This window comes from Coffea eugenioides, chromosome 3 (assembly GCF_003713205.1).
Source record: "Coffea eugenioides isolate CCC68of chromosome 3, Ceug_1.0, whole genome shotgun sequence".
NCBI lineage: Eukaryota > Viridiplantae > Streptophyta > Magnoliopsida > Gentianales > Rubiaceae > Coffea > Coffea eugenioides.
This window is the reverse complement of record NC_040037.1, coordinates 4,938,920-4,963,330: the sequence shown is the minus strand read 5'-3', so window position 1 is coordinate 4,963,330 and position 24,411 is coordinate 4,938,920. Positions and strand designations below refer to the sequence as shown.

Sequence of the window (24,411 nt, the reverse complement as noted above, 5' to 3'; positions counted from 1 at the left end):
TAACTGCAAGGAGAATTGCACTAATCATTCTTCATAGGTTACTAATGTGAAATTTTAGTTCTCCAAAATCAAAATGCGCAATTTTAGTTCCTAACAAATAAAAAGTGTTCGCTTTAGTTCCCAACAAATTTTAGTTCTGTGGACAAAGATTCATTTGCAATCCTATTACCCATGATAGCATCACAACCTGGAAAACGAGAACTTGGTACAAGGAAAGCTAAAGAACTTCTTATATTCGAGAATTACAGGGATGTAACATCTGATACATAAATTACAGAATAAATGGGGTAAAATGCAAACTATCATCAAGACAGTACAAAAAAGCATAACATGGAATTTCATTTACCCCTTGTTATTACTACTTGAAAGCAGAGAAAACCCTTTTTTGACAACTTCGATCAGTATAATTAGTACAATTTTCATCATGTTCTTTCCAACTTGAAATGCAGCAAAGCAGGAACACCGTCCAGTCCCTTTGAATTATAGTAGGCAACGAATTCTTGCATTGTTGTCTCTCTGTAAACTGGAGGATTATCTTCTGACAATAATTCCTTCATCGGTCCATACAACCGTGTTGATGGGTAAAGATGTGGCTTGAAAAAGCATGCTATGGATACTCTTGGCCCGACGTGGTTTGCTCGAACTCGATGCTCTACGCTTATAAACTGATCATTGGAAATAAGCTGCAAGGGGGTTTTTGGTTTTGGTGGGGGGGGGCGGTTATTCAAAAATGCTAAGAAATTCTCGAACAAGATAGATAGTCTCTCACGGTAATAGCAAACCCTTTGGAAAGATCACATTCCAGAAGAACATATGCCAATGATTTTACAGTGAGAAATTGTAGAAAATGCGCAAGGTTATTAACCTTCTTTGGTGTTTTTGTTGTACATGATTTCTAATGTCAAATCTTACTTCTCCGACTATTCATTGTTCTTTTTTAACCTTTTTGTGTTTCTGATACTGGATAATGCACAAATTTATAAGGAAGCCATTCTCCAGTATAAAAGGGAGATGTATACTACTCCCTTTTTGCTAAGAAATGGTGTATTATGCTCACATATACTACTCCATCATGTCCATCAAGCTTTTTCTAATAGATGTATTACAGAAACAAATACATTTACAAGCATAGAGGATGTATTATCCACAGGAGTAGCATTTGAAACTATAAATGCGGGAATCACAATAACCATGTAAAACAGTTCAATGTAGACAAATAGCATATGCAACAATAAAAACGAAATCGACTTGATGCTGAAAGATAATATGATAGGTGACTAGAGCATACCTGCAAGAGATCACCAACATTCACAACTAAAGCTCCTGCTACAGGAGGAACATTCACCCAGTGGTTTTGGTGAAGTACCTGAAGTCCTCCAATATGATCTTGAAGAAGAATTGTAAGAAAATCAGGGTCAGAATGTTTGCTAGTGCCCATAGTAAGTTCAGGCTCAGGACAAGCTGGGTAATAGTGAGACAAGACTGCCTGCCCCTCTGCACAATCTATGCCCATGAGATGATCACTTTTGAGCCCAAGTGCCTCGGACAATAATTCAAATAGAGCAGTCCCAAGTTTTCTCATTTGCTCAGTGTACTCCATGATTATGTCTCTACTCGTAACGTGAAACACAAAATCCAACAACTCAACAACTTCAATTGTTGAAACTAGATAAGTTGTACATTTAAGGATGTTGATAATGTAAACATGCTAAAGAAGCAAGAAAGCTTTCCACTATCCTTTAGTGGCTCATTACTCTATCAAGATAAGCAGAAGTAGGTTTTTGGATATAGGCATTGTCTATAAATGAACATGAACGTTTACAAAAAGATTACCTTCTTTCCAAGGATAAAACAAAGTTTGTTGCAGGAGCAGAGAAACAATCAAGGTGAAAACACAGAGCAAAAGAATACACATTAATTGCTTGAAATTGGTGGCTACATTTCTACATTCACACATGAAGCTTCCATTGATAATTAAGCAACTCCAGCAAGCACTAAGCAGCATCACGCCAAGTATTTCTATTAGCAAGTAGGCCAGATCATTCGATTTGTTATTCAAAAGACTGGTGCAGTACAAAATTTACCTTGTCAAGCAAGAAAATTTTGTATTCCGAGCCGTAGACCTCAATGAGTTTCATAGCTAATGCGACAATTTGCAAGAGAGCCTAGGCAAATTAAGGACAATTATTCTACCCATCATGGTTGATCATACTTTTTATTCCAAGTTCTAATCTAATCTACCAGGTGCCTTCAGTGAATACCAATTTCCACATTTGCAAATTTTACAAAAAACCATGCCTTGCACTTTTGTAAAGTCATATCTACAGAGTGATATTGAAATATTCTTGAAACTGTAACACTATTGAATCAACAACATCACATATTCAGCGAATAATCTAACTAATTTTCAGTGAATGTATGACTAAATACAAAAATAGAAACCATAAGCAAGAGCACATCAGTACCTGCAGACCTCAGGCAACTCAAGAGGATCAAGGGGCTCAGGTCCCATAACACAGAACAGAGTATCCCTCCAGTTGGCAGACCTAGACTTGTACAAATCAAAATTACTGGTGTACTGGACCTTCTTACTTGTCTGGCGCGTGTAATACACGCGCTTCTCTTCATGCGGCAGCTCATGAAAGTCGCGCGCCCTACTCAGCATTTCCCCCAACACCCGCGCGGGAACTCCATGGTTCACCACGTGGAAAAATCCCATGGACCTGGCAGCCGTCTTCAGCTTCTCAACCACCTCCTCCCTCCGGCCAGCGAGGTCCACCACCGGAATTTGCAAATTGGTATCCGATACTGGGTAGTCTCGGGCGAGCTCATCTGCCGGCCGGACAAAAATGCTTGGAATTCTTGAAATTCCGGCGTCCGCTAGACCTTTAACTCCTGCTTGTGACTCATCAAAGGCTTTGAGCTGCTGTAATCTATCAAAATTAGGCGTTTGCTCGACTTCCATGTGGAGAACTGGTAACAAGCTTAGTAGTGATCAGTGCATGACAGAACGCTCCCTTTGTTTTTTTTCTTCTTTTTTCTTTTTTCTGGTGGTGGTGGGTGATGGAAAGTTTTCCAAATTGGATAAGTTTTCCAAATTCAACAATCCTTTTCTTTGGAGGAACCAAATTCAACAATTCAAACACTTCTGAACACGGGCCTCTACGAAAAATGGCCGTGTGTTATCCGTCAACGCCAGATAATAATTAGGGTGAAATCCGTTCGGGGAAAAACACAAAAAGTCCTTTGGCTGGACTCTTCATTTGTAGAACCACGTGTTACTATCAATTGTCAAACAAATTATTAACTCGATTGGTTGCTTTTCTTTTTTGTGGAAGGATAATGAGACATGTTAATAACTTTAGAAGATATTGTACAGAATTTTCTGTGTAGTCTTTCAAAGTTGTTTGCTTGTAAACTGGGGGATTTTCATCTGATGTCAACTCCTTTGATTGGCCCATATATTCGTGATTTATATACTTCCCCGTGCTGATGTCCCAGAAAGCTCGCCACTGAAGTCCTAGGACCTACTCCTTTTGACACTACTCTATGATCAGCACTCTTGAATTTTCCATTTGTTACCAGCTGCAGAAGAGAAAATTTTTCCAAATGATACAGGCCTACTTGGATTCTCTACCTTCGAACTTGACGAACTTGAATTGGGTAACTTCGCATTTTCAAAACCTTTATTTCAGCTAGTATTTTGCAGTAGAGACAAATATTGCAAGCCTTTTGAGGAAATTATATAGGTCATCAATTGCAACAATAATTTACACTGCAGCAAACTGAATATGTATGATCAAGAAATCTAAAATAAACAAAATTTTCCTTACTTGGTATTGATTTCTTCTATTGGGATTTGACGACGAAAAGATTGACAACCAGATGCTTACAACAAGTATAAATACTTGCTCATGTTTTAATCATTTTGCGAATTAAAGTTTTTGCGAATAATTGCGGAGTGACCAAATTGAAAGAAAATTCATGACTCACAACTACTTGTGAACTGAGTCAGCCAAACTGACTCAATGGGCCCAAGTGTTTCTGAGTCTAGCTGGGCTTCTAAATGGGCCCAAGTTGTTACACGCTACAATAGACTAAATACAAACTCAGACACCTTGACGCAAATTTCTTCTTTTACGAGGAGTTAAAACAGAGAATAGCTCGTTGAAGTGAAAAAGAAGGCATCATATCAGTCTCTTCTTTTTTTTTTTATCATAACACAATGAACTTCCACAACAAATCCTTCAGACACACACGGAGACTTATCCGACAGACGACGATAGATATAAATTACAAGATAATCCACCTCTTATTCTTAGGAATTTCTATGTTTGTATATATCGTTTTAGCGTATAGCTAAAATCGTTATTTTAGGGTGAACTCAAAGTTTCACACGGGTGGTTATCTTACACACACACACACACAATCAACATAGCAAGACGCAGCAAAAGAAATTCCCTCTGTCACAGCCTTTCAGATCTTGAAATGCAGCAATGCAGATCTCCTATCACCGCTGATATAGTTCGAGAAGAGCTGGGCCATGCAGTCTTTTATCGTTGTCCTTTTATAGATTGGGGGATTTTCATCCGATAGCAACTCCTCAATTGGCTCATACATTCGCGATGTAACTACTTCATTATTCGCAGGCACCATGAAGTTTGCCACTGAAATTCTAGGACCTACCTTCTTCGCCAGTACTCTGTGCTTACTGCTTTTGAATTTATCATTTGTGATCAGCTGCACTTGGGAAATACAGAAAGATTAGCAAGTGTATGGCATGCTATGAATCTTCAATCTATACACACACGCTTGAAAAGAATCATCATGCTTAAATGTGCATATTTGCAATTACAAAATCCCTTGTGCTGCTTGGAGCTCAAAGTACACGTAAATCTTTACCTGCATCATGTCTCCAAAGTCCACGACCATAGCTCCAGGCAAGGGAGTGACATCAACCCATTCATTTTGGTAAAGCACTTGAAGACCACCGATTTGATCTTGCAGGAGCATATTCAGGAAGGCTAAATCATTATGGACAAAATTCCCCAGAGTATATTCGGGTTCAGGACAAGGTGGGTAGTAGTGCCCAACGAAGTAAAGCCCCTCAGCACAGCCAATATCTTTCAGATAACTTTTTCTTAGTCCCAAAGCCTCAGACAGCAATTCAAATAGAGTCATACCCAATGTATTAACACAATTCATGTACTCGCTCATTGGATTCCTGCACCAGTAAACAGTAATCTGATGTGAAGTGATGTGACTAGGCAAACTTAAGTGATGTGAAGTAATTAATTGAGCTTTCACATACCTGAACTCCCCTGGCAATTCTGGAAAGTCAGCTGGAAGATGATCAAATTCACAAGAAATACAATCACCCCAGGTAACTGATTTTTTGATCTGGGAACGATCAAAAGTGACCTTATTATATCTGAACATAGCTTTTGGATCACTCGTGCAATATAGCTTCTTGATCTCGACATCTTGCTCATGAAACTGGCGTACTGCATCCACCATTTTGTTCATCACGGTTGATGGAATTCCATGATTAACTACCTGGAAGAACCCCCATTCCTCAGATGCAGCACGAATTTTATCAACAGTGTCTGAGCGCGTATCTGCATCTTGGTTGATGCCTCCAATATCTATGACGGGAATGGAAAGATTGGAGTTTCCAGGACACGGCTTGTCCTCAGGCTTATCAAAATCGTGGACAAAAATTCGAGGAATCTTTGTCGCACCTGAATCGATTATTCCCTTCACACCAGCTTTAGAATCAAAGAATGCTCTGAATTCTTGTTCTCGATCATAGTCAGGCGAAACCACGGGTTGAACTTCTCCAACACTGCTTGTGACCACCATATTTTTTTCTCCAGAGAGGTGCTAGGGTTGACAAGCTATTGAGGTGGGCTGTTTCTCAAAGAATGGTTATATGTAACCATAGTTTCAGATCACCCAATGCTTACCAGGAATTTACTTAATTAATATTACTATTAAAATGCAATAGTGAATGAACCTCAAAAAAAGAACCTCGAGCTATAAATAAAATGAATTTTGACTTTGATTGGCAGTCTCCAAAGCCTTTGCAAAATTACTAGTCAAACAGAGAGACAAGAAATATGACAGCTTGCCAAGTTGCGTGCGTTAGTTTAAAAAACAACGAAGAAGAGATGCGATATAATCTGATGGCACATTTTACTAGTAATAAAAATAAAGCTCTAGCTTCCCCAGATATTATTTTATGAGGAACTCTATAATGCAAATTTGTCGTTTCTGTATGCCCAAGATCGATGGCATCACGTTTCAAATTTTCAATTGCCGTTTCTGTATGCCCAAGATCGGTATGCCCAAGATCGACGGCAACACGTTTCAATACTGACAGATTCATTATTTACAATTTCATCAAGGGATAATTTCAGAAACCTCCCCTAAGGTTTCTATCAATTTCACTGAGGCCCCTGAGATTTGGAAAATTACACATACCTCTCTTGTCATTCAAAATGACAAATACTACCCTTAAATATTTTAATGAATTCTCTTGTTTGGTATGCTTATACTTAGAATGACTTTAAAATTATTTTTTCATTCTTATTCCTTTTTATTTTAATTTTTTGCTCATAAAATTGTAAAATTACCACTATTATCTCTAGTTTCTATTATAACCAAATGTCGAACTAATGATTATTTTGATGTGTTAACTTTATACGTAATCCGATATTTTTTTGCTAATCTTTGTTTTTTATTTTTTAGTATTAAAATTAACAATAAATCAAAAAGAAATTGCTCAAAATCACTACTAAATTATAATAATCCCACTACTCAAAAAATTCTTAAACTCTGAATCAATTATTTCAACATTTTATTTTCTGTCTTATAAATCTAAATTCATAATAAAATACCATCAAAAGTATCCTATCATAGTGATAAAATTATTATTATAGTTATTTATCAAATAGTATGTATAGATATGAAAAATTCGCCACCTTTTCCGTATAATCACATTAGATAAATTTATAATTTTATAGGGAAGTAAATTAAAACTCATTACACAAGAGCATTTTTGGGTATTCATTTAAAAATTTGACCAAGTCAATTTTATTTTAAGGTTTTGTTACTAAAATTATCAAATGAACGGAGGTATGTGTAATTTTTCAAACTTCAGGGGAGTTCAATGAAATTATCAGAAACCTCAGGATAGGTTTGTGAAATTATCCCTTGGTCAAATGCAAATTTGTCGTTTCTGGATGCCCAAAGATCCTTTCTATACTGACAGATGCATTATTTATTTATATTGATATCTTCCCCAACGGGCAACGACTTCCCCAACGGTCAATACCTTTTTGGGTATTGACTGAGGACTTTAAATTCCACTCACGCACACAACTAATAATCGATGGACTACTTTTACCTGTCACAAACATTAGACAGATAGAAGCATGACAGCAAGAAGGCTAAAGTAACAGTGAAATAATAATTAGTCACATTCCTCCCAAAAAAAAAGGGAAAGAAATAATTAGTCACAATGCCATGGACCACAAATAGAGCAATTCATATTTAGTTCAACATTGACCCACATCATAAAATTGTTTACGCTCAGACCAATAAAATCATAAACATTACAAGAGACTTGCGTATAAGGAACTAATTGGTATAAAAACTTGAATACACCTCCTTGAATTTTTTAATTTTTGTCATTCCAGGTAAAGTTCGAACTCCCGATCTAATGTTTAAAGAGGGACTTGGACCTTTTTTAGTGGCCAGTGACCCAAAACTGGTTGTAGGGCATTGTTTCCTGGCTGTAGCCCAAATAGATTGCTGGTGGTTGTAGGGCATTGTTTTCCTGTTTGCTCTAACCGGAGTGGGCACTGATATGGTGACATAATCTTCTTTACTATTTTTGGTACAAGACGAAATTGGAGGGCTCTGGTCCATCAAAATTAACCGGTATTAAATAATATGCCGACAAACTCATTATTTCAGGCTTTTTCAGCACTAACCGACAAATTCATTATTGGTCCATATTCAATTGTAATGTTTGGATAGCCATTTTTTGGCTTCAAATTATTTGTTTGCATCATAAATATAATTTTCAACACACTTTTTTATCTTTTCAATTAATTTTTTATCTCACATACATCACATCATAAAAAGTATTACAGTAATTATTTCAAATAATCTCCTATCCATAGCATCATTGTAATTTTAGATTTTGTTATTTCAATTATACCTTAATAATTAATGATTGAAGTTTCAAATTATGCTCTTTTTAATTTATTATGATGATTGAAATTCGTTATATCATATCTATTGATTTAGAAGAAAATAATGGTTCATCATTAGTACTTCCTCAATCCCTAATTATTTAGCTTTGTTTCAGGAATCTAACTTTTTAAGAGTAGTGGTTTTGTTTGTGATGTTTGTATTTTTCTTTCCAATTTTACTCTCACAAATTCGAAATTTGAATTTGAATGGTAACATGCATATGATTAGCGAAAGGGATTATATATTGGAAAGAAAGATTAAAAGGTGTTTTGACTTTTTAAAGAAGACACATATTTTAGGACATCCTGCAATGGATAGTAGGATATTCTCAATGGGACGGAGAGAATATTACTACATAAAAAGTATAATAAATAGCCCTCTCTTAGTCATTGGGCCAACCGCAATGGATAGCAAATAATTAATTTTTGATTACTGCTCAAATTTAGACCATCAAACTCGAAAAGAAAATTTAAAACTTGTTCATATAGCTAATTAAAAATCAAACAATTTCAGTGGTATTATCATAATTTATTTTTCATGGAAAAAGGAAAAGCAAAAGAAGTAACTAGAAATATCGATATATTAACTTTTAGTATCACATAGTTGTACTAATTTGTGTTAGACTTGGTGCAGTACTTATAACAACAACCTGACTAAGTCAAAGAGATACTCTAATAACTCCTTTAGAGATGGGCATTTCAAGAAAGCTCATTTGGAAGCAAAAATATTTTAGACTGAAGCAGCAGTACAAATCCCAAGGCCAGCTACTTCTACTATCTTGGGACTTTCTTGCCTAAATGACTTTAACCTAAAAGAAGGAATAAAACCTCTATTTTTTCATCTTGGGGAAGAGGGATTGGAAGTTACTTGTACTCCGTAGATAATAACTTGACGATCCAATGCCAATCCATTGATTTATGACCATTTACAGAATGCCATGGCCGAATTTTCTAGAGGGTCTCACTCATTTCTTGCTTCAACTACTACTATTACTTGTACGAGGGAAATGAAAAATCAAGCAACTCTTTTTTGGGCACATATTTCTGTAGGAATACCACAAGTTCTCAGGTATGATACACCTGTAATAAGACAATAAATCCTTCAGACAGACGCAGAGACTTGTACAACAGACGACAATAGATATAAATTACAAGATAATCCACCTTTTATTTTTAGGAATTTTCACACGGGTGGTTATCTTCACGCACACAATCAACATAGCAAGACACAGCAAAAGAAATTTCGTCTTTCACTGCCTTTCAGATCTTGAAATGTAGCAATGCAGAACTCCCATCACCGGCGCTTAAGTTCGAGTAGAGCTGGGCCATGCAGTCTTTTATCGTTGTCCTTTTATAGATTGGGGGATTTTCATCTGATAGCAACTCCTCAATTGGCTCATACATTCGCGATGTAACTACTTCATTTCTCGCGGGCCTCATGAAGGTTGCCACTGAAATTCTAGGGCCAACCTTTTTCGCCAGTACTCTGTGCTTACTGCTTTTGAATTTATCATTTGTGATCAGCTGCACTTGGGAAATACAGAAAGATTAGCAAGTGTACGGCATGCTATGAATCTTCAATCTATACACACGCTTGAATAGAATCATGTTTAAATATGCATTCTTGCAATTACAAAATTTCTTGTGCTTGGAGCTCAAAGTACACCTAAATCTTTACCTGCATCATGTCTCCAAAGTTCACGACCATAGCTCCAGGCAAGGGAGTGACATCAACCCATTCATTTTGGTAAAGCACTTGAAGACCACCGATTTGATCTTGTAGGAGCATATTCAGGAAGGCTAAATCACTATGGGCAATAGCCGCCTGAGTTAATTCGGGTTCAGGACAAGGTGGGTAGTAGTGCCCAACGAAGTAAAGCCCCTCAGCACAGCCAATATCTTTCAGATAACTTTTTCTTAGTCCCAAAGCCTCAGACAGCAATTCAAATAGAGTCATACCTAATGTATTAACACAATTCATGTACTCGCTCATTGGATTCCTGCACCAGTAAGCAGTAATCTGATAAGGCCAGGGCAAAAAGAAACATCTGCAAGTCATCTTGCATTATATGAAGCAATGAACATGTTAAAATGATGTACTAGCAAAACAAAAGGGTTGGATCATCATATCTTGTTCTGTGTACTTATTCATCATAAGAATTTATTAGGCAAAAGCGTTGCCTTAAAAATTTGACTTGGCAAACTTAAGTGATGTGAAGTAATTAATTGAGCTTTCACATACCTGAACTCCCGTGGCAATTCTGGAAAGTCAGCTGGAAGATGATCAAATTCACAAGAAATACAATCGCCCCAGGCAACTGATTTTTTCATTTGGGAACGATCAAAAGTGCCATTATTATATCTGAACATAGCTTTTGGGTCACTCGTGCAATATAGCTTCTTGATCTCGACATCTTGCTCATGAAACTGGCGTACTGCATCGACCATTTTGTTCATCACAGTTGATGGAATTCCATGATTAACTACCTGGAAGAACCCCCATTCCTCAGATGCAGCACGAATTTTATCAACAGTGTCTGAGCGCGTATCTGCATCTTGGTTGATGCCTCCAATATCTATGACGGGAATGGAAAGATTGGAGTTTCCAGGACACGGCTTGTCCTCAGGCTTATCAAAATCGTGGACAAAAATTCGAGGAATCTTTGTCGCACCTGAATCGATTATTCCCTTCACACCAGCTTTAGAATCAAAGAATGCCCTGAATTCTTGTTCTCGATCATAGTCAGGTGAAACCACGGGTTGAACTTCTCCAACACTGCTTGTGACCACCATATTTTTTTCTCCAGAGAGGTGCTAGGATTGACGAACTATTGAGGTGGGCTGTTCTTTGAGTCTTTTCTCAAAGTTCGGAAATTCACAAGTAAACTGAGGCATCACTGAGCAGCTTATCGAATAAGTTGCTCAATAATCAACAAAAGTGTGCCAAGTAGGGGTATAATTTTGACGAGTTTGAAGTTTTATTCAAATTTGACCCGTTTGTATTTGGAAAAATTGGCATATTAGCAAATTACTATGATTGTACTTATTCACACTTCAGAATGAATTAATTCTGAAACTTTTGTATGAATATCATATTGGCTGAGATTGGAACATATAACTAAGAACCAAAATTTTATAGGATCCTTAAACCTGCTTTTGGATAGCAGGGCATTGTGCTATCAGATATGAGGGCCAATTTGTGAAAAACCAAAAACTTTGATAGAAACTTCGTCCCTCTAATGTAGCCAAGAGGCAGAAAATAGCAGTGCAGCACCAATTGTGAACGTCTGAAAAGTAAGAGTGAGAGAAAAAAGTGGATTAATTAGTATTACAATTTGACCCCGCATCATTTACCGACTGCATTATTGCAACCATAGTAATGCTTGCTTGCTGAATTTGTTGACATCCAAATCTTTAATGTATGACTGCTAATAAAAATGAAGTTCAATTCTTTTGATTGTTTAGTTTTAACATACTTGATAGGATTATAGAACAAATATCTAATTAAAAATATCATTACATTGGGCAGATGTAAGCTACAAAATGAATAACATTGTCCTTCAAAACAAACTCAAGACTAAAATCTAAAACAAGAATTAAACAAGTAGACTAACATGAGAATATTGATTCTTTAACCAAAATTTATTTGAGAAACACAATAAAATCTTGATCTTGCAAAATTATTTATGCTAATACACTTTATCATTTTTAATAATATGAAATCAAGGAAAGAAAAGATCCAACCTAATATGTGCATAACATCAATGGCATAACCATAACTTTCTTTTGGTCTTCTGAGGTGTTTCTATAATTCAATTCATGCACAATACTTTTTTTTTTTTTTTTTCTAAACGTTAGAAGATATTCATTCATTTGGAAAAAAGAAATTACATGTACGAGCAACGGCTCGAAACCACTATACAACTAGTGCACATCAGGCACTGAGGAAATTCCATTCCTCATCCACTAAAATGCCAAAGGCATGAGAACTTAATTCTCTACTTCGTTTAATACTATCATCATTTGCCAAACTAAACAAGCACATTCGAAATAACTTTTGCATGCTCAGTATGTCCTCTATCAAGGTAGCTAACCTACTGTTAGAGGGGCTGTTGTGCTTTATCTGTCGCATAAGGTCCTGGCTTTGAGAACAGATCGTGATTCTGCTCCACTGATGCTCTAAAGCTTTGCACAAAACCAGATGGACAGCCACTGCTTCATCTATGACTGGGTCCCCTTTACTTCGCTCCTTGAGTGCCCATTCCGCAAGCCTAAAACTTGGGTGCTTTGTTGCCGTGACTCCTATCCCCAGTGTTGCCTGGCCATTCTGGCTTGTTGTAGCCACTTCCAGCTTAATGGTGCCGTCTTCATTACACCCCTGATATTGCTCTTCCTGATTGAAAGATGTTTCTCTTGTGCTCAGTCTAGTTTTTCCTTTCATAACTTCCTCTTGCTCCAGCCACTCTTTTTGAGCTTTACCAATTGTCCGAGCTGGAGAGCAGCTGGTCTTGTTTTCAAATTCCTTACTATTCCTTTCTTTCCACACCTGCCATAAGATATTGGCAGTCAGGCCTATGTGTTCCATCCCCCCTTGCCTATTCTTTGCTTCTAAAATTCTGATCCACCACCTTTTGAAGTCCCCTTTTTGATCAATAGCACCGTCCCATTGTATTAGAGCTGCCTTCCATACCTGCTGCGTGTGTTGGCAGTTTAGCAATAAGTGTTCAACTGTTTCCTGGTCTTCTCCACATAACCTACATACTGGATCTCCCAATCTTGTTTTCCTGAAAATTGCTGCTCTTACTGGCAGTGCCCCTGTTATACATTTCCAGATGAAGATCTTCAGTTTATGTTTGATGTTGAGCTTCCACAAAGTGTTCCACATTTGTCGAGCTTGCTGACCTTCTCCTGTGATGCTTGGGCCAGCTGCCTCTGGTGCTATCTGCTTGGCATTGGTACTCTCTTTCATTATACATTTATAGCCTGAGCTGACAGTATAGATTCCCCCTGGGTTGTGTTGCCAATAGAAGTTGTCCTCCCTCCCCATCAGACTTAAGGGAATATTCAAGATCTTCTCAGCATCGCTTGGCGTGAAATGCTGAAAGATGGTGTTCCTCTTCCATCTATGGTGACTTATCAGCTCATGCACCATCTTCAAGTTGTAACTCTGAGGTCCAAGAGAGGTTGGTCTACCTGAACTGGAACCTGGAATCCATCTATGACCCCAAATGCTCGTACTTCTCCCGTTACCAATTCTTCTTATCACCCCTTTCTCGATTGAACTTCTAGCTCCTAGCAGTCCTTGCCATATCCAAGAAGCATTCTGTTGAGGTCTGCAAGTAAGTATTGAATCCTTAGGGAAGTATCTAGCTCGCAGCACTTTACTAATGAGAAGGTTTGGTTTGGTGAGGATTCTCCATATCTACTTTCCCAATAAAGCTTTGTTGTAAGCTTCAATGTCCTTAAAACCCAAACCTCCTGCATTCCTGTTCATTGACATTTTCTTCCAAGATAGCCAATGCAATTTGTTTTTTCCATTTGCTTCCCCCCACCAGTAGTTAGCCATCAGAGCACTTATGTTTTTACATAGCTTTCTTGGCAGCTTGAACACAGACATGGCATAAGTTGGCATTGCCATTGAGACTGCTTTAAGCATTACTTCCTTGCCCGCTGTGCTCAGTAACTTGTTCCTCCAGTCTTGCATCTTCCTCTTGATGTTTTTCTTAATGAACCCAAAGATTTGCTCTTTTGTCCTAGAGATCACCATAGGCAGTCCTAGATACTTTCCTTGTTTCATCTCTGTCATTCCTCCCAGTGAGCTGCACACATCTTGCCTTTGTTCCATGGCCATATTTTTACTAAAGAAAACAGATGACTTCTCCAGGTTGATCAACTGACCTGAGGCCTCCTCATAGGTTTTAAGAATCTTCATGACTTCTTTGGCCTGCTGTTTGTTTGCTTTGCAGAAAATGAGGGAATCGTCTGCGAAAAAAAGGTGAGTAATAATTGGTCCTTGTCTACTTATCCTCAGCCCTTTTATATCATTTCTCTCTTCAGCTTTCTTCAACAAATTTGAGAAACCTTCTGAGCAAATTAGAAATAAGTAAGGGGACAGTGGGTCTCCTTGTCTTATTCCCCTTTTTGGAACTACAAAACCTCTGTTTTCCCCATTACAATTGAATGAATACGTTACAGTCTTCAAACAGCTAGTTATCCATGTAATCCATTGTGCACAAAAGCCCATCTTTTGCATCATTGCCTGTAAGAAATGCCACTCCACTCTATCATATGCTTTGGCCATATCCAACTTGATTGCCATGTATCCTTCTTTTCCTTGCCTTTTGTTTTTGAGGTAATGCATGTACTCATGAGCTAGGATTACATTGTCTAAAATTTGTCTGTCTGGGATGAAAGCAGATTGTGTGTTACTTATGCACTTGTCCAGAACAAGCTTCAATCTGTTAGCCAAAATTTTGGAAATGGTTTTGTAGATGACACTACACAGGCTAATGGGTCTAAAATTCTTCACATTTGTTGGATTCATGATTTTAGGGATAAGAGAAATGACAGAATGGTTTATGGATTTTAGCATGAAGCCTGAGCTAAAGAAAGACTGAATTGCTGGAACCAAATCTCCTTTGATAGTACTCCAAAAACGTTAGAAGAATAAAGGGGTCATGCCATCTTGGCCTGGGGCTTTATCAGGTTGCATGGAGAAAAGAGCTAATCTGATCTCCTCTTCCTCAACTGATTTAGTTAAATTGGTGTTCATTTCCTGAGTTATAGAGTGGGGGATACCTTCTAGCATCTCAGTCATATCTCTCCTTCCTCCACTGGTAAACAACTCACTGAAGTAATTAGAATTTAATACTTGCACATATGCTTTCTTTAAAATATATGGTTAGCTAAGAAAAAACAAACCAAATTAGCTAATTACACTAATTGTTCATCTATTTTTGCCCTTTTTTTTGGTTATAAAATGGAATTTATATTTCAAGTATCTCTTTTTGCATCTCCTAAAAATTTGTATATACACAATAATCTTTCAAATTAATAACTATTAAATTATAAACTTAACCCTAAGCAAGATACCAAGCAGCGTGCAAGGCACGTTCTCTTATACTAGTAATATTGAAAGAGAACTAACATTTAAATCTGCCAAATATTAGCTTTGATAATTGATATATTGTAGCCCCACCTTGCTGTGTTAAAAACACAATTTTAGGATTACTTGACATGAAGGTCTAATGATCAGTTCTCCATTCAGTATTCCTTCTTAGTTCCAGAAAACTTTTACCGCTGATGTGGGTTTCTAGATTAGAAGCAACAACATCATTACAGATAAAATCAAGCCCCAACGTTTCAAGGAAGAAATGAAGCTAAAGGCATGGTAATTGAGACACGGGGAAAAGGCAAATATATTCATAGTCCAAAATCTGCTATGACACATATGCTAGTGCAATAAACACAGCCACCATACCTCTATATTTAAGTTATTAGAATTGGATGAGTGGCTGCATACTCACCACCTTGTGGAAATCACATCAAGTTTGAGGAACATGATCCTTTCTCAGGACAGACCATATGTAACTGAAACTTGTAGCTTGTAAAGCTGACTTTTATTTCAGAAACATGGCTCTCAATACTTCAACAGCTTAAAGTATGATAATGGTGATGTCCCATCGAGCCCTTTCTTGTAGTAAAGTGAGAGGTAGTCCTTTGTAAATATTTCCCTATAGATTTGAGGATTTTCTTCAGATATCAATTCTTTTATTGGTCCATATATGCGTTGTTCAGATCCTTCGCCAAAATGTGTTCTGAAAAAACTTGCTACTGAAATTCTAGGTCCTACTCTTTTAGCTGGTACTCGATGATTGACGCTCTTGAATTTGTCATTGGTGATTAGCTGAGACAAAAAAAAAGAAGAAACTCTAAGGATTGATAGAATGAAAGAATAGTCTTTTGAATAAGGTTTTTAAGCCATTTAACACGTCAAAACTTGCCTGTAAAAGATCTGCAACATTTACTAATACAGCTCCATGCAAGGGAGGGACATCAATCCATTGATTTTGATGGAGTACTTGCAAGCCACCAACCTGGTCTTGTATAAGCAGAGTAAGGAAGCCACTGTCTGTGTGATTGCTAGTACCAAGTGTTAGCTCAGGCTCAGGGCATGCTGGATAGTAATGTCCAACAAGAAAAAGTCCCTCAGTACAACCAATATCTTTCAGGTAACCCGGTTTAAGACCAAGTGCTTCGGACAGCAATTCAAACAGAGTTTGCCCAAGCTTGGTTACATGTTTCGAATACTCAAGGAGGATGTCTCTGCAACAAAACATACCGCATTTAAATACTTCTGCACAATTCATAAGAACAAAACCTAGATGATTCTGATGATGGATGAGTCGATCAAAATTGTTGCTCTGTAGGTGTTCTGTGATCTTAGCTGTATACTTTGAGACCCACATTATGCATAGTAGGGAAGTGTTGACAACAATGCTATACCAGTTAGATTTGGAAACCATTAGTTACAAGTACAGAATAGTTGCAGATTATTCAGAAGGTTTTGCTATACTAACAGGGAATGACAAATTCCAGATGTCTTGTGATGCTCTTAGTCTTGATTTTTGCATATTTTGGTTTAACTCTTTGCTCTATGGTACCTCGTTCAGTTTTGTGCACTTAAGTTTTACAACTTCTTTAGCATAGGTTGTGGCTGCCTTCGTAGTATGTATTACAGACCCCAACCTTTGTCATTGTTAAAGAACCCCTTTGATTTTCTCTTTTCTCCTCATCTTTGGGCTGAAGTTAACTTTTTAATCGGAGAGAGCATGCTTTCGTAGAAAACAATGTGGCCATTGACAATGCTTGGTTATTGTAGTATATAGTATTGCTTGGTTATTGTTTTTCTCCTGACTTAAACAGAGGATAGATGCATTTGAAGGAGAAAAGAGTGTTCTTCCTTGGTATAGAAAATGCTTTCTAGCTATTATATGGAACCTTGACCCCCATTCATCCAACCAAAGCGTCCTGTATTACTATGCATCAAGAGAAGAAAAAGACTGCATAAAAGTAGTGATCTTACTTCCAGAGGATATGAATAAGACGAATTTGTAAGCCAATCAAATTAGTAGGCACTAGACAGGCTGCCTGTGTAGTTTGCCACCACAATAAAATGACCATTGCTAGTGAAAATCTGACAAAGGCAGTAACCTCAAAATTGTTTCAGGAGATGTTACCTGCAGACTGCTGGCAATTCTTCAGGATCAGGTTGATCAGGAGCCAATATACACGATAGAGTGTCCCTCCAATTAGCTGCTGAAGTTTGGTACAGATCAAAATTCGAATTGTAATAGAACTTTTTGGTTACATCGCGTGAATAGAATTGCTTCTTCGCCTCGATGTCCTGCTCATGGAATCTTCTAACAGCATCAATCATTTCATCCATAACAGTTAGAGGAACTTCGTGGTTGACGATCTGAAAAAAGCCCCAAGTTTCACATGCCTCTCTTACTCTATTGATGATTTCGCTGCGAGAATCTGGGTTTTCATTCACTCCTGCAAAGTCAATTACAGGAACATTCAATTGACAGTTCCCTTGACTTGAGTTATCTTCAAGCTTGAGCTCATTATGAACAAATATGCGCGGTATTTTCGTTGACTGAGCATCTATAAGTCCTTTCACTCCAGCTTTTGTATTATCAAACTCTTCTAGTTCACTTCTTCGATCATATTCTGTCATCGCCTCTGCTGCAAATTCGATATGGCTTGAACCAACCATTATGGGAGGATGATATATTTGAGGCGTAATTTGAGAAACTTCCCTTGAGGCTTTTAATAATTTCACTTGAACCTCAAAGTTTTAAAAATTATATGTACCCCTGTTTTTATTTAAAATAACAATACAATCCTTAAACATTTTAATGAAATTCTTTTATTTGGTATGCTTATACTAAGAATGAGCTTTAAAATTATATTTTCATTATTTTTCCTTCTTATTCCTCTTTTTCATTTTTAACCAATAAAATTATAGAACTACTATTAGTACATCTAACTTTTACTGTTACCAAATGTCGAGCTGGTAATTTGTTTTTTTTGATGAATTAACTTTATATGTGATCCAATTTTTTCCAAATCTTTGATTTCTATTTTTTTGGTGTCAAAATCAACAATAAATCAAAAAGAAATTATCCAAATTCGCTACCAAATTATGACAATTTCACTGCTCAGAAAAGCCACAAGCTCTAAAACAATTATTTCAACACTTTATTCTCTGTCATATAAATCTAAATTCATAATAAAATACTATCAAAAGTATTCGATCAAAGTGATAAGATTATCATTATAGTTGTTTCTCAAAATAGTAGATATAGACATTAAAACTTTGGCACTTTTTCTTTATAATTATGCGAGATAATCTTACAATTATATAGGAAAGTAAATTAAAACTCATTACACAAGGGCATTTTGGATATTTATTTAAAAATTTAACCAAATCAATATTATTTTAATGTTTGGTTACTAAAACTATCAAATCAGGGACATAGGTGAAATTTTGCAAACCACGGGAGGGCTCATTGAAATCGTCATGAACCTCAGGGGAGAAACACAGAGTCTAACTTGTTTTGTTGGAGCAAAGCTACAAATAATCTTGAAGGACCGCTAACTTATCTTTCAAAGTTAACTTGGACTGATGGAGATTGTCACATGTAGCAGCAGTTTTTGACTATCGATAACTTGAAAAAAAAAAAAAATAACTTGGAAACTCTGACCCACTGGGCCAATGTCTTAGTGGCCATAAGTCCCTCCTTGGACTGTAGGTGAGGGTTCGAACCTCACTTGCAGCGAAAAAAAATCTAAGGGTTATGTCATAACATTTTCTTGGTCTAGTTGGGTCTGTATATCCACTAGCCCCTACAACAGTCTACTTAGACTCCCCCTCCCCCTAGATTAGGATGGAATAGGTTATACAGATGTATCGTTGCTGGCAAAGATAACTTGGAAACTCTGGAGTGCAATGCGAATTGGAAAGAAACCAACTGCGGGTTGTTATCTTTATTGATGAAAGAAACTTGAGAAAGCAACAGACTAGGTTGTGCAGATGCTTAGCAGAGGCTGAAATTTTCCTCCTTTAAGAATTGGAACTAAAGGGACATGGCATATCCATTTGGGCAATTACTGGAAGCTAATCTCCTGTGACAAGATTAAAACTCTTATTGCAATAATGTAATATGGCTCATCCCATATGTTCTCCTTGAAAATTGCAGAACTAACTACTTTTTCTTGAAGAGTTTCCAATAGAAACCAAATGATTCAAAAATTATTTTGAAGAAAAGAAGGGAAAAAAGGTGTAGAAAGAAGATGTTAAAGGTGTAAATATCAAAACTTTAGGTCATCAAAGCCTGTATTGATCCATTATAGCCTGAGGTGTAATTTGTCCCTTTCACTTTTTGGCTTTGAAGTTGGACATTAGAATGAAATAGCTAGAAAAATCCATGAGGAAAGGATGACATATTTTTTGGTTTGGGAAGTAAAAGAGAGGTAGGTAAGTCGTCATGAATACAGTCGACCGAACTTCGCTGCAGTAGCGCTTGTAGGCTGTGGCCAACTTCGCTGTAGTGGCGGTAGCGCCAACAAATCATCTGCTTGTTTGCAAGCTAAGCCGCAAGAATGCCAAAAGAGTATTAAAACGTTGGTCCACTGATGAAAACCATTTCTCGAGAAAAAGGATTTGGTACAATAATTTCTTAATTTACGTTAAACTTAATGCTGTTGTAGGTTGTAGTTGTACTGCTTCTATTGGAAAACTAATACTCCTTTGGTCGCATTTATTTAGTCATATTTGGAGAAATCAATTTTTTAATAATTGTGATTTGATTGCGATATTTGTACTTCTCTTTTCAATTTAATCTCTTAAATTCAAAATTTAAATTTGAATGATAATATGCATTTGATTAGAAAGGAGGGAAAATTGCAAAAACCTCCACTGAAGTTTCTGACACTAGCACTTACCTCCTCTGCGGTTTAAGAAATAGAACTTACCTCCTTTGAACTTACTGATTCTTAACATATTTAGTCCAAGTTAGAAAAAGTGCCATTAAAATATTATTTTGGGGAGTGAGATGTGAAATTTGTGCTAAATTTGCCCTCTGTGCTACATGCCAAGTAATATTAGCAAAAGAATGACAAAACAATACAAATTAATTAACAATTAATAAACTTTAAGGGGTGTTGTTTATGGGCAAATGGATATTACCTATTTAAAGTACCAACTCTTTATAGACATTTTATTCTCAAATATTTAATTTATGATGAATACATCAATGTTTGTAAGTAAAATTCAAAAAGTATTACAGTAATATTCTTACAAAAAAAAAATCGGTAGGTTATCCATTTAATATAAATTAAATATTAAAAAAAAAAGAAATGGCACATAAAATATTAATTCTTTATAGCTTTCCTCCATTACATGAACAAAATATTGGCTCTTTATGAGCATTTTATTCTGAATCATTTAATTTATGTAAAATACATAAATGTTTGTAACTAAAATTGAAAAAGCGTTACACTAATATTTTTACGAAAGAAAAATTGGTAGGTTTTGTATTTGGATTAATCTAATCTACACTGACGGTATATACACTATCACCGTTGGATGAATGACAACTATATAAAATTTGAAATTGAAATTTAATTTTTGCACACATGTCATGAATCAAATGGTGATAGTGTATGCACTGTCAGTATATATAAGATTTACTCTTTGTATTTAACAAAATTAAATATGTGAAAATAAAAAAAAAAGAAATTGCTCATAACATACCAGCTCTTTATGGGTTTCCTCCATTACATGAACAAAGTACTAGTTATTTATGGGCATTTTATTTTGAATCATTTAATTTATGTGAAATACATAAATGTTTGTAAGTAAAATTTAGAAATTGTTACACTAATATTTTTATAAAATGGAAATTGGTAGGTTTTGTATTTAACATAAATTAAATATGTGAAAGTAACACTTACAGGTGGTTTTATTAGTTTAATTAGTTAATTTGTTGACAAAAAACAAGGTTTCTTTTGCAAAATTTGTTCATTAGGTTTCTCTAACTAATTAGGATATAAAGGTAAATTTTCACAATGTTTTGTTAGCAAATCTGGCACAAATTTCTCATCTCACTCCTTAAAATAATATTTTAATGACACTTTTTCTAGCCTAGATTGAATATGCAAAGAATCAGTAAGTTCAGGAGAGATCAGTGCTATTTCTTAAACCACAGAGGAGATAAGTGCTAGTGTTAGAAACTTCAGGAGAGGTTTCTACAATTATCTCTAGAAAGAATGGTTGCATTAAAAAAAGAGATTAAAAGGTATTTTGACTTTTCTAACACGACAATTGTTCATGAACATTTCAAAATGAAAAGTATGATATTTTCACGGGACTGAGAGAATACTGTGATACGTTTAGACACCTTGAAATGTGACAATTGGTGATGTTCCATCAAGCACTTTTCTGTAGTAAAGTGAACAGTATGTATTGATAAACTTGCAGATTCTCTACGAAGAAACTAGCATTGCTAATCAATTTTGACAAGAAACAACAACAAACATGATCATAATAATAATAAAAATAAAGAAACAAGTGGTCTGATCTGGTTATATCTCTATGAAGATATATGCTTCAACAAACACAAATTTCTACTTTAATTTTCAAGTTTTTTTTTTTTTTTTGAGGAAACCTTCAAGTAAGATTCAGGGACAATCTTCGCGAGCAAACAATATGTACCCGCAGGCTGTAGCAACTTAGAATAGCATAATTTTACACGATGAAACTCACATTGTGGAAACATTTCTCGCTTCTCACTGTTTTTCTAGAGGTGATTATCAAAAGCTAAGGTTCAAACTTTAAGTATTGTCCAGCAAACACTCCAAGAAAAGCCCTAAGAACTTCTTAATCTATGTACAAAATAATAAAAATGGTCTGTTCATTCACAATTCAATGGAAGCTCCAAATCTCACAAAGCAAAACCAAAGTTTAGGTACTAAATGCCATTTTATTCAATTGTTTTATCATTGTATGGAAATAGTCTTAAGCCAATTCATGTTGTCCAAAGCATTTGATTTAAGATGTTAAAATGATTCAGGTTCCACTGCATGTCGTCATTCAGTGAAAACATCAAGAAAAAGTTCAGAATGTTTGGCTTGTCTCTCAACTTTAAAATCAACTGTTTTTCTAATGCACTTCTAATTCTCCAAAATTAAGAATTCCCTTGTCAATCTGACTAACCTCAAAATGAGTTATTTGATCATCAACAGAAGAGTTCACATGGCATACAATCAAATGTCAAGGTACGATAATTCTTAATTGCATCAAAAGTATAATTCTTTGAGAGGATATAAGCTGCCTAGTCCTTCAGCATAATGGTTATGATAAAAAGGCAGTAAAAGGGATTCCCCCGTTGGTGTCTCTTTCATTTTCAAAGTACTAATAAACAAGCAAGAAAGAAAGATGGCTTTTGAACTACTAATTAACTGCCAACAAAAACTTGCCTGAAGAATGATCTCCCCAGCTGTTCATGCATACCATAGTGTTGAGTCTTTTTGTGCTGGCAGGGAAAGAATTACTCAAGGGATGTTCTCGTGGTTGTCATGCAGAAACGGCCAAACGGGAAACTTGATGTTTACAAAATTTTATGATATGATCGGAACCGGTTAACCGAAAACCGAGAACCGTGAACCGATGATGAAATGAAATCCACACTGGCGCGAAAAGGCGGGAACAACCTTCTTTTTTCTTTTTTTTTTTCAGGATTCAAGAAACGTTTTTTTCGAAGTTTCTCTTCCTTTTTCAAGACATAGAGGTGCTAAAATGCCAAGTCTCCATTCTTCAACTTCACTTCCAATTGAACCCAGCCCGCCAAGTCTCCGAGACACCCTTTCTCTGGCGAGCGCCACCGCCCGTCTTCCTTCCCCTCTCTCTCTCTCTCTCAAGGAAAAATGACGTATTAAGGCTTTTACTGAGTCATGAGTAGTCTGGAGAAGTCAAATTCTGAATCTCCCGCCGGTATCAGTCTCAGCCCCAGCCCCCCATCAATGGTACCTTCTCATTTTTTAATGTTTTTCTTTTTCTTTTTTTTCCCTTCTTGGTAGCTAACCATTTGCATCCTATGAAATTCTTGAATTATCAATTATAGAATAACGTCTCAGAAGTGATAAGAGAAATGGGGTCTTTTTTCTTCTTCTTTTTGCCCTTCTTTTATTATTCAATTCTCCTTACTGGAATCACCCCCCCTTCCTCCTGATAGGATAAAAATTGGATTTTTTTCCCCTTTTTGGTAGAATGGAATTTGTATATGAGTTTGAACACTTGATTATGCAAAGCTATTCAAGCCAATTACCTTTCATAACCACTTATTTCTTTTTTTGTCATATGGAATATTTTTCTCTTAGTTGGAGGGAAAGATAAATAGCTACGTTGACAAACTGAATGGGCAGAGCAGTTCAGAGAATTCTTGTGCAAATGTTGGAGGAAATACTGGAGCTGCTTCAACTGAAGGTACTCAAACGACTTCAAAGTTCAGGGACAGGCCTATACCGCCTCTGCCTCCTCAACCCCTGAAAAGGATGAAGGTATATCCGAAAAGTAGGAGTGAGATATGGTTTCATTTCACTAGATTGGAATCTGATAGGAACAAGGCTGCTTGCAATTATTGTGGAGCTGAATATGCTTGTTGCTCTAACAAAAATGGAACCAGTGGTTTGTGGAATCATTTTAAGGGAAGATGTAAGAAGAATCCGTATAAACTTTTGGCTGGCCAAACAACTCTGCGGAAATGTAGCATGGAAAAGCCAGTAATGGTTGACCAAGTGACTCCGGAGAAGTGTGGGATAAAAAAAGGACTAAAGGCTGGCCAAACAACTCTAGACAGGTTCATGGTGAAAAAAGAACCACTGATCTAGTGCTCATAAGCTAATTTTAGTCGGTTTCATATTTCGCTGAAGTAGATTTCTGCTTTTGTAAATTCGAACCAATGTAGTAGATATTGATCTTTATTGTTCTTGGTTCGTGTTTTACGATTGGCCTTTCAAGCTAATCGTTTGATCCATTATAGCATGGCCAATTTACGAATGGGGAGGAGAAGCAAGGCAGCAT

At 36.4% G+C, this 24,411-nt stretch overlaps 6 protein-coding genes across 6 annotated transcripts; 1 reads left to right on the top strand and 5 right to left on the bottom strand.

Moving 5' to 3' along the window:
• Window positions 1-202: 202 nt before the first annotated feature.
• On the bottom strand, window positions 203-3,272 carry LOC113765542 (1-aminocyclopropane-1-carboxylate oxidase homolog 1-like). Its single transcript, XM_027309760.1, has 3 exons — window positions 2,466-3,272; window positions 1,289-1,610; window positions 203-683 (listed from the first exon to the last, which is right to left on the bottom strand). The coding sequence occupies exons 1-3, from the start codon at window positions 2,963-2,965 to the stop codon at window positions 423-425; spliced, it is 1,083 nt and encodes a 360-aa protein (XP_027165561.1). The 5' UTR covers window positions 2,966-3,272; the 3' UTR covers window positions 203-422.
• An 895-nt stretch (window positions 3,273-4,167) lies between these two features.
• LOC113765517 (deacetoxyvindoline 4-hydroxylase-like) lies at window positions 4,168-5,971 on the bottom strand. Its single transcript, XM_027309729.1, has 3 exons — window positions 5,312-5,971; window positions 4,903-5,224; window positions 4,168-4,740 (listed from the first exon to the last, which is right to left on the bottom strand). Exons 1-3 carry the CDS (start codon window positions 5,860-5,862, stop codon window positions 4,477-4,479), a joined length of 1,137 nt encoding a protein of 378 aa, XP_027165530.1. The 5' UTR covers window positions 5,863-5,971; the 3' UTR covers window positions 4,168-4,476.
• Window positions 5,972-9,304: 3,333 nt separating this feature from the next.
• Window positions 9,305-11,131, bottom strand: LOC113766967 (deacetoxyvindoline 4-hydroxylase-like). The gene is made up of 3 exons (XM_027311130.1): window positions 10,504-11,131; window positions 9,940-10,261; window positions 9,305-9,785 (listed from the first exon to the last, which is right to left on the bottom strand). The coding sequence occupies exons 1-3, from the start codon at window positions 11,052-11,054 to the stop codon at window positions 9,522-9,524; spliced, it is 1,137 nt and encodes a 378-aa protein (XP_027166931.1). The 5' UTR covers window positions 11,055-11,131; the 3' UTR covers window positions 9,305-9,521.
• A 1,064-nt stretch (window positions 11,132-12,195) lies between these two features.
• On the bottom strand, window positions 12,196-14,580 carry LOC113765057. The gene is made up of 2 exons (XM_027309109.1): window positions 13,688-14,580; window positions 12,196-13,594 (listed from the first exon to the last, which is right to left on the bottom strand). The coding sequence occupies exons 1-2, from the start codon at window positions 14,578-14,580 to the stop codon at window positions 12,196-12,198; spliced, it is 2,292 nt and encodes a 763-aa protein (XP_027164910.1).
• A 1,055-nt stretch (window positions 14,581-15,635) lies between these two features.
• Window positions 15,636-18,071, bottom strand: LOC113766968 (1-aminocyclopropane-1-carboxylate oxidase homolog 12-like). The gene is made up of 3 exons (XM_027311131.1): window positions 17,501-18,071; window positions 16,265-16,586; window positions 15,636-16,167 (listed from the first exon to the last, which is right to left on the bottom strand). The coding sequence occupies exons 1-3, from the start codon at window positions 18,040-18,042 to the stop codon at window positions 15,901-15,903; spliced, it is 1,131 nt and encodes a 376-aa protein (XP_027166932.1). The 5' UTR covers window positions 18,043-18,071; the 3' UTR covers window positions 15,636-15,900.
• A 5,211-nt stretch (window positions 18,072-23,282) lies between these two features.
• Window positions 23,283-24,218, top strand: LOC113765056. Its single transcript, XM_027309108.1, has 2 exons — window positions 23,283-23,354; window positions 23,709-24,218. The coding sequence occupies exons 1-2, from the start codon at window positions 23,283-23,285 to the stop codon at window positions 24,216-24,218; spliced, it is 582 nt and encodes a 193-aa protein (XP_027164909.1).
• The last annotated feature ends 193 nt before the right edge of the window (window positions 24,219-24,411 follow it).

Excerpts from the sequence above, each read along its gene's own strand:
- LOC113765542 (XM_027309760.1), bottom strand. The coding sequence starts at position 2,965 with ATGGAAGTCGAGCAAACGCCTAATTTTGATAGATTACAGCAGCTCAAA. Across the intron at positions 1,611-2,465 it reads GAGTTGCCTGAGGTCTGCAG|AGACATAATCATGGAGTACA; the intron begins GTACTGATGTGC and ends CGTTACGAGTAG. Across the intron at positions 684-1,288 it reads ATGTTGGTGATCTCTTGCAG|CTTATTTCCAATGATCAGTT; the intron begins GTATGCTCTAGT and ends ACCCCCTTGCAG.
- LOC113766967 (XM_027311130.1), bottom strand. The coding sequence starts at position 11,054 with ATGGTGGTCACAAGCAGTGTTGGAGAAGTTCAACCCGTGGTTTCACCT. Across the intron at positions 10,262-10,503 it reads GAATTGCCACGGGAGTTCAG|GAATCCAATGAGCGAGTACA; the intron begins GTATGTGAAAGC and ends TTACTGGTGCAG. Across the intron at positions 9,786-9,939 it reads ACTTTGGAGACATGATGCAG|CTGATCACAAATGATAAATT; the intron begins GTAAAGATTTAG and ends TCCCAAGTGCAG.
- LOC113765517 (XM_027309729.1), bottom strand. The coding sequence starts at position 5,862 with ATGGTGGTCACAAGCAGTGTTGGAGAAGTTCAACCCGTGGTTTCGCCT. Across the intron at positions 5,225-5,311 it reads GAATTGCCAGGGGAGTTCAG|GAATCCAATGAGCGAGTACA; the intron begins GTATGTGAAAGC and ends TTACTGGTGCAG. Across the intron at positions 4,741-4,902 it reads ACTTTGGAGACATGATGCAG|CTGATCACAAATGATAAATT; the intron begins GTAAAGATTTAC and ends TCCCAAGTGCAG.
- LOC113766968 (XM_027311131.1), bottom strand. The coding sequence starts at position 18,042 with ATGGTTGGTTCAAGCCATATCGAATTTGCAGCAGAGGCGATGACAGAA. Across the intron at positions 16,587-17,500 it reads GAATTGCCAGCAGTCTGCAG|AGACATCCTCCTTGAGTATT; the intron begins GTAACATCTCCT and ends GTTTTGTTGCAG. Across the intron at positions 16,168-16,264 it reads ATGTTGCAGATCTTTTACAG|CTAATCACCAATGACAAATT; the intron begins GCAAGTTTTGAC and ends TTTTTGTCTCAG.
- LOC113765057 (XM_027309109.1), bottom strand. The coding sequence starts at position 14,580 with ATGGCAATCAAGTTGGATATGGCCAAAGCATATGATAGAGTGGAGTGG. Across the intron at positions 13,595-13,687 it reads AACAAAGCTTTATTGGGAAA|ACCTCAACAGAATGCTTCTT; the intron begins GTAGATATGGAG and ends ACTTACTTGCAG.
- LOC113765056 (XM_027309108.1), top strand. The coding sequence starts at position 23,283 with ATGAGTAGTCTGGAGAAGTCAAATTCTGAATCTCCCGCCGGTATCAGT. Across the intron at positions 23,355-23,708 it reads GCCCCAGCCCCCCATCAATG|TTGGAGGGAAAGATAAATAG; the intron begins GTACCTTCTCAT and ends TTTTTCTCTTAG.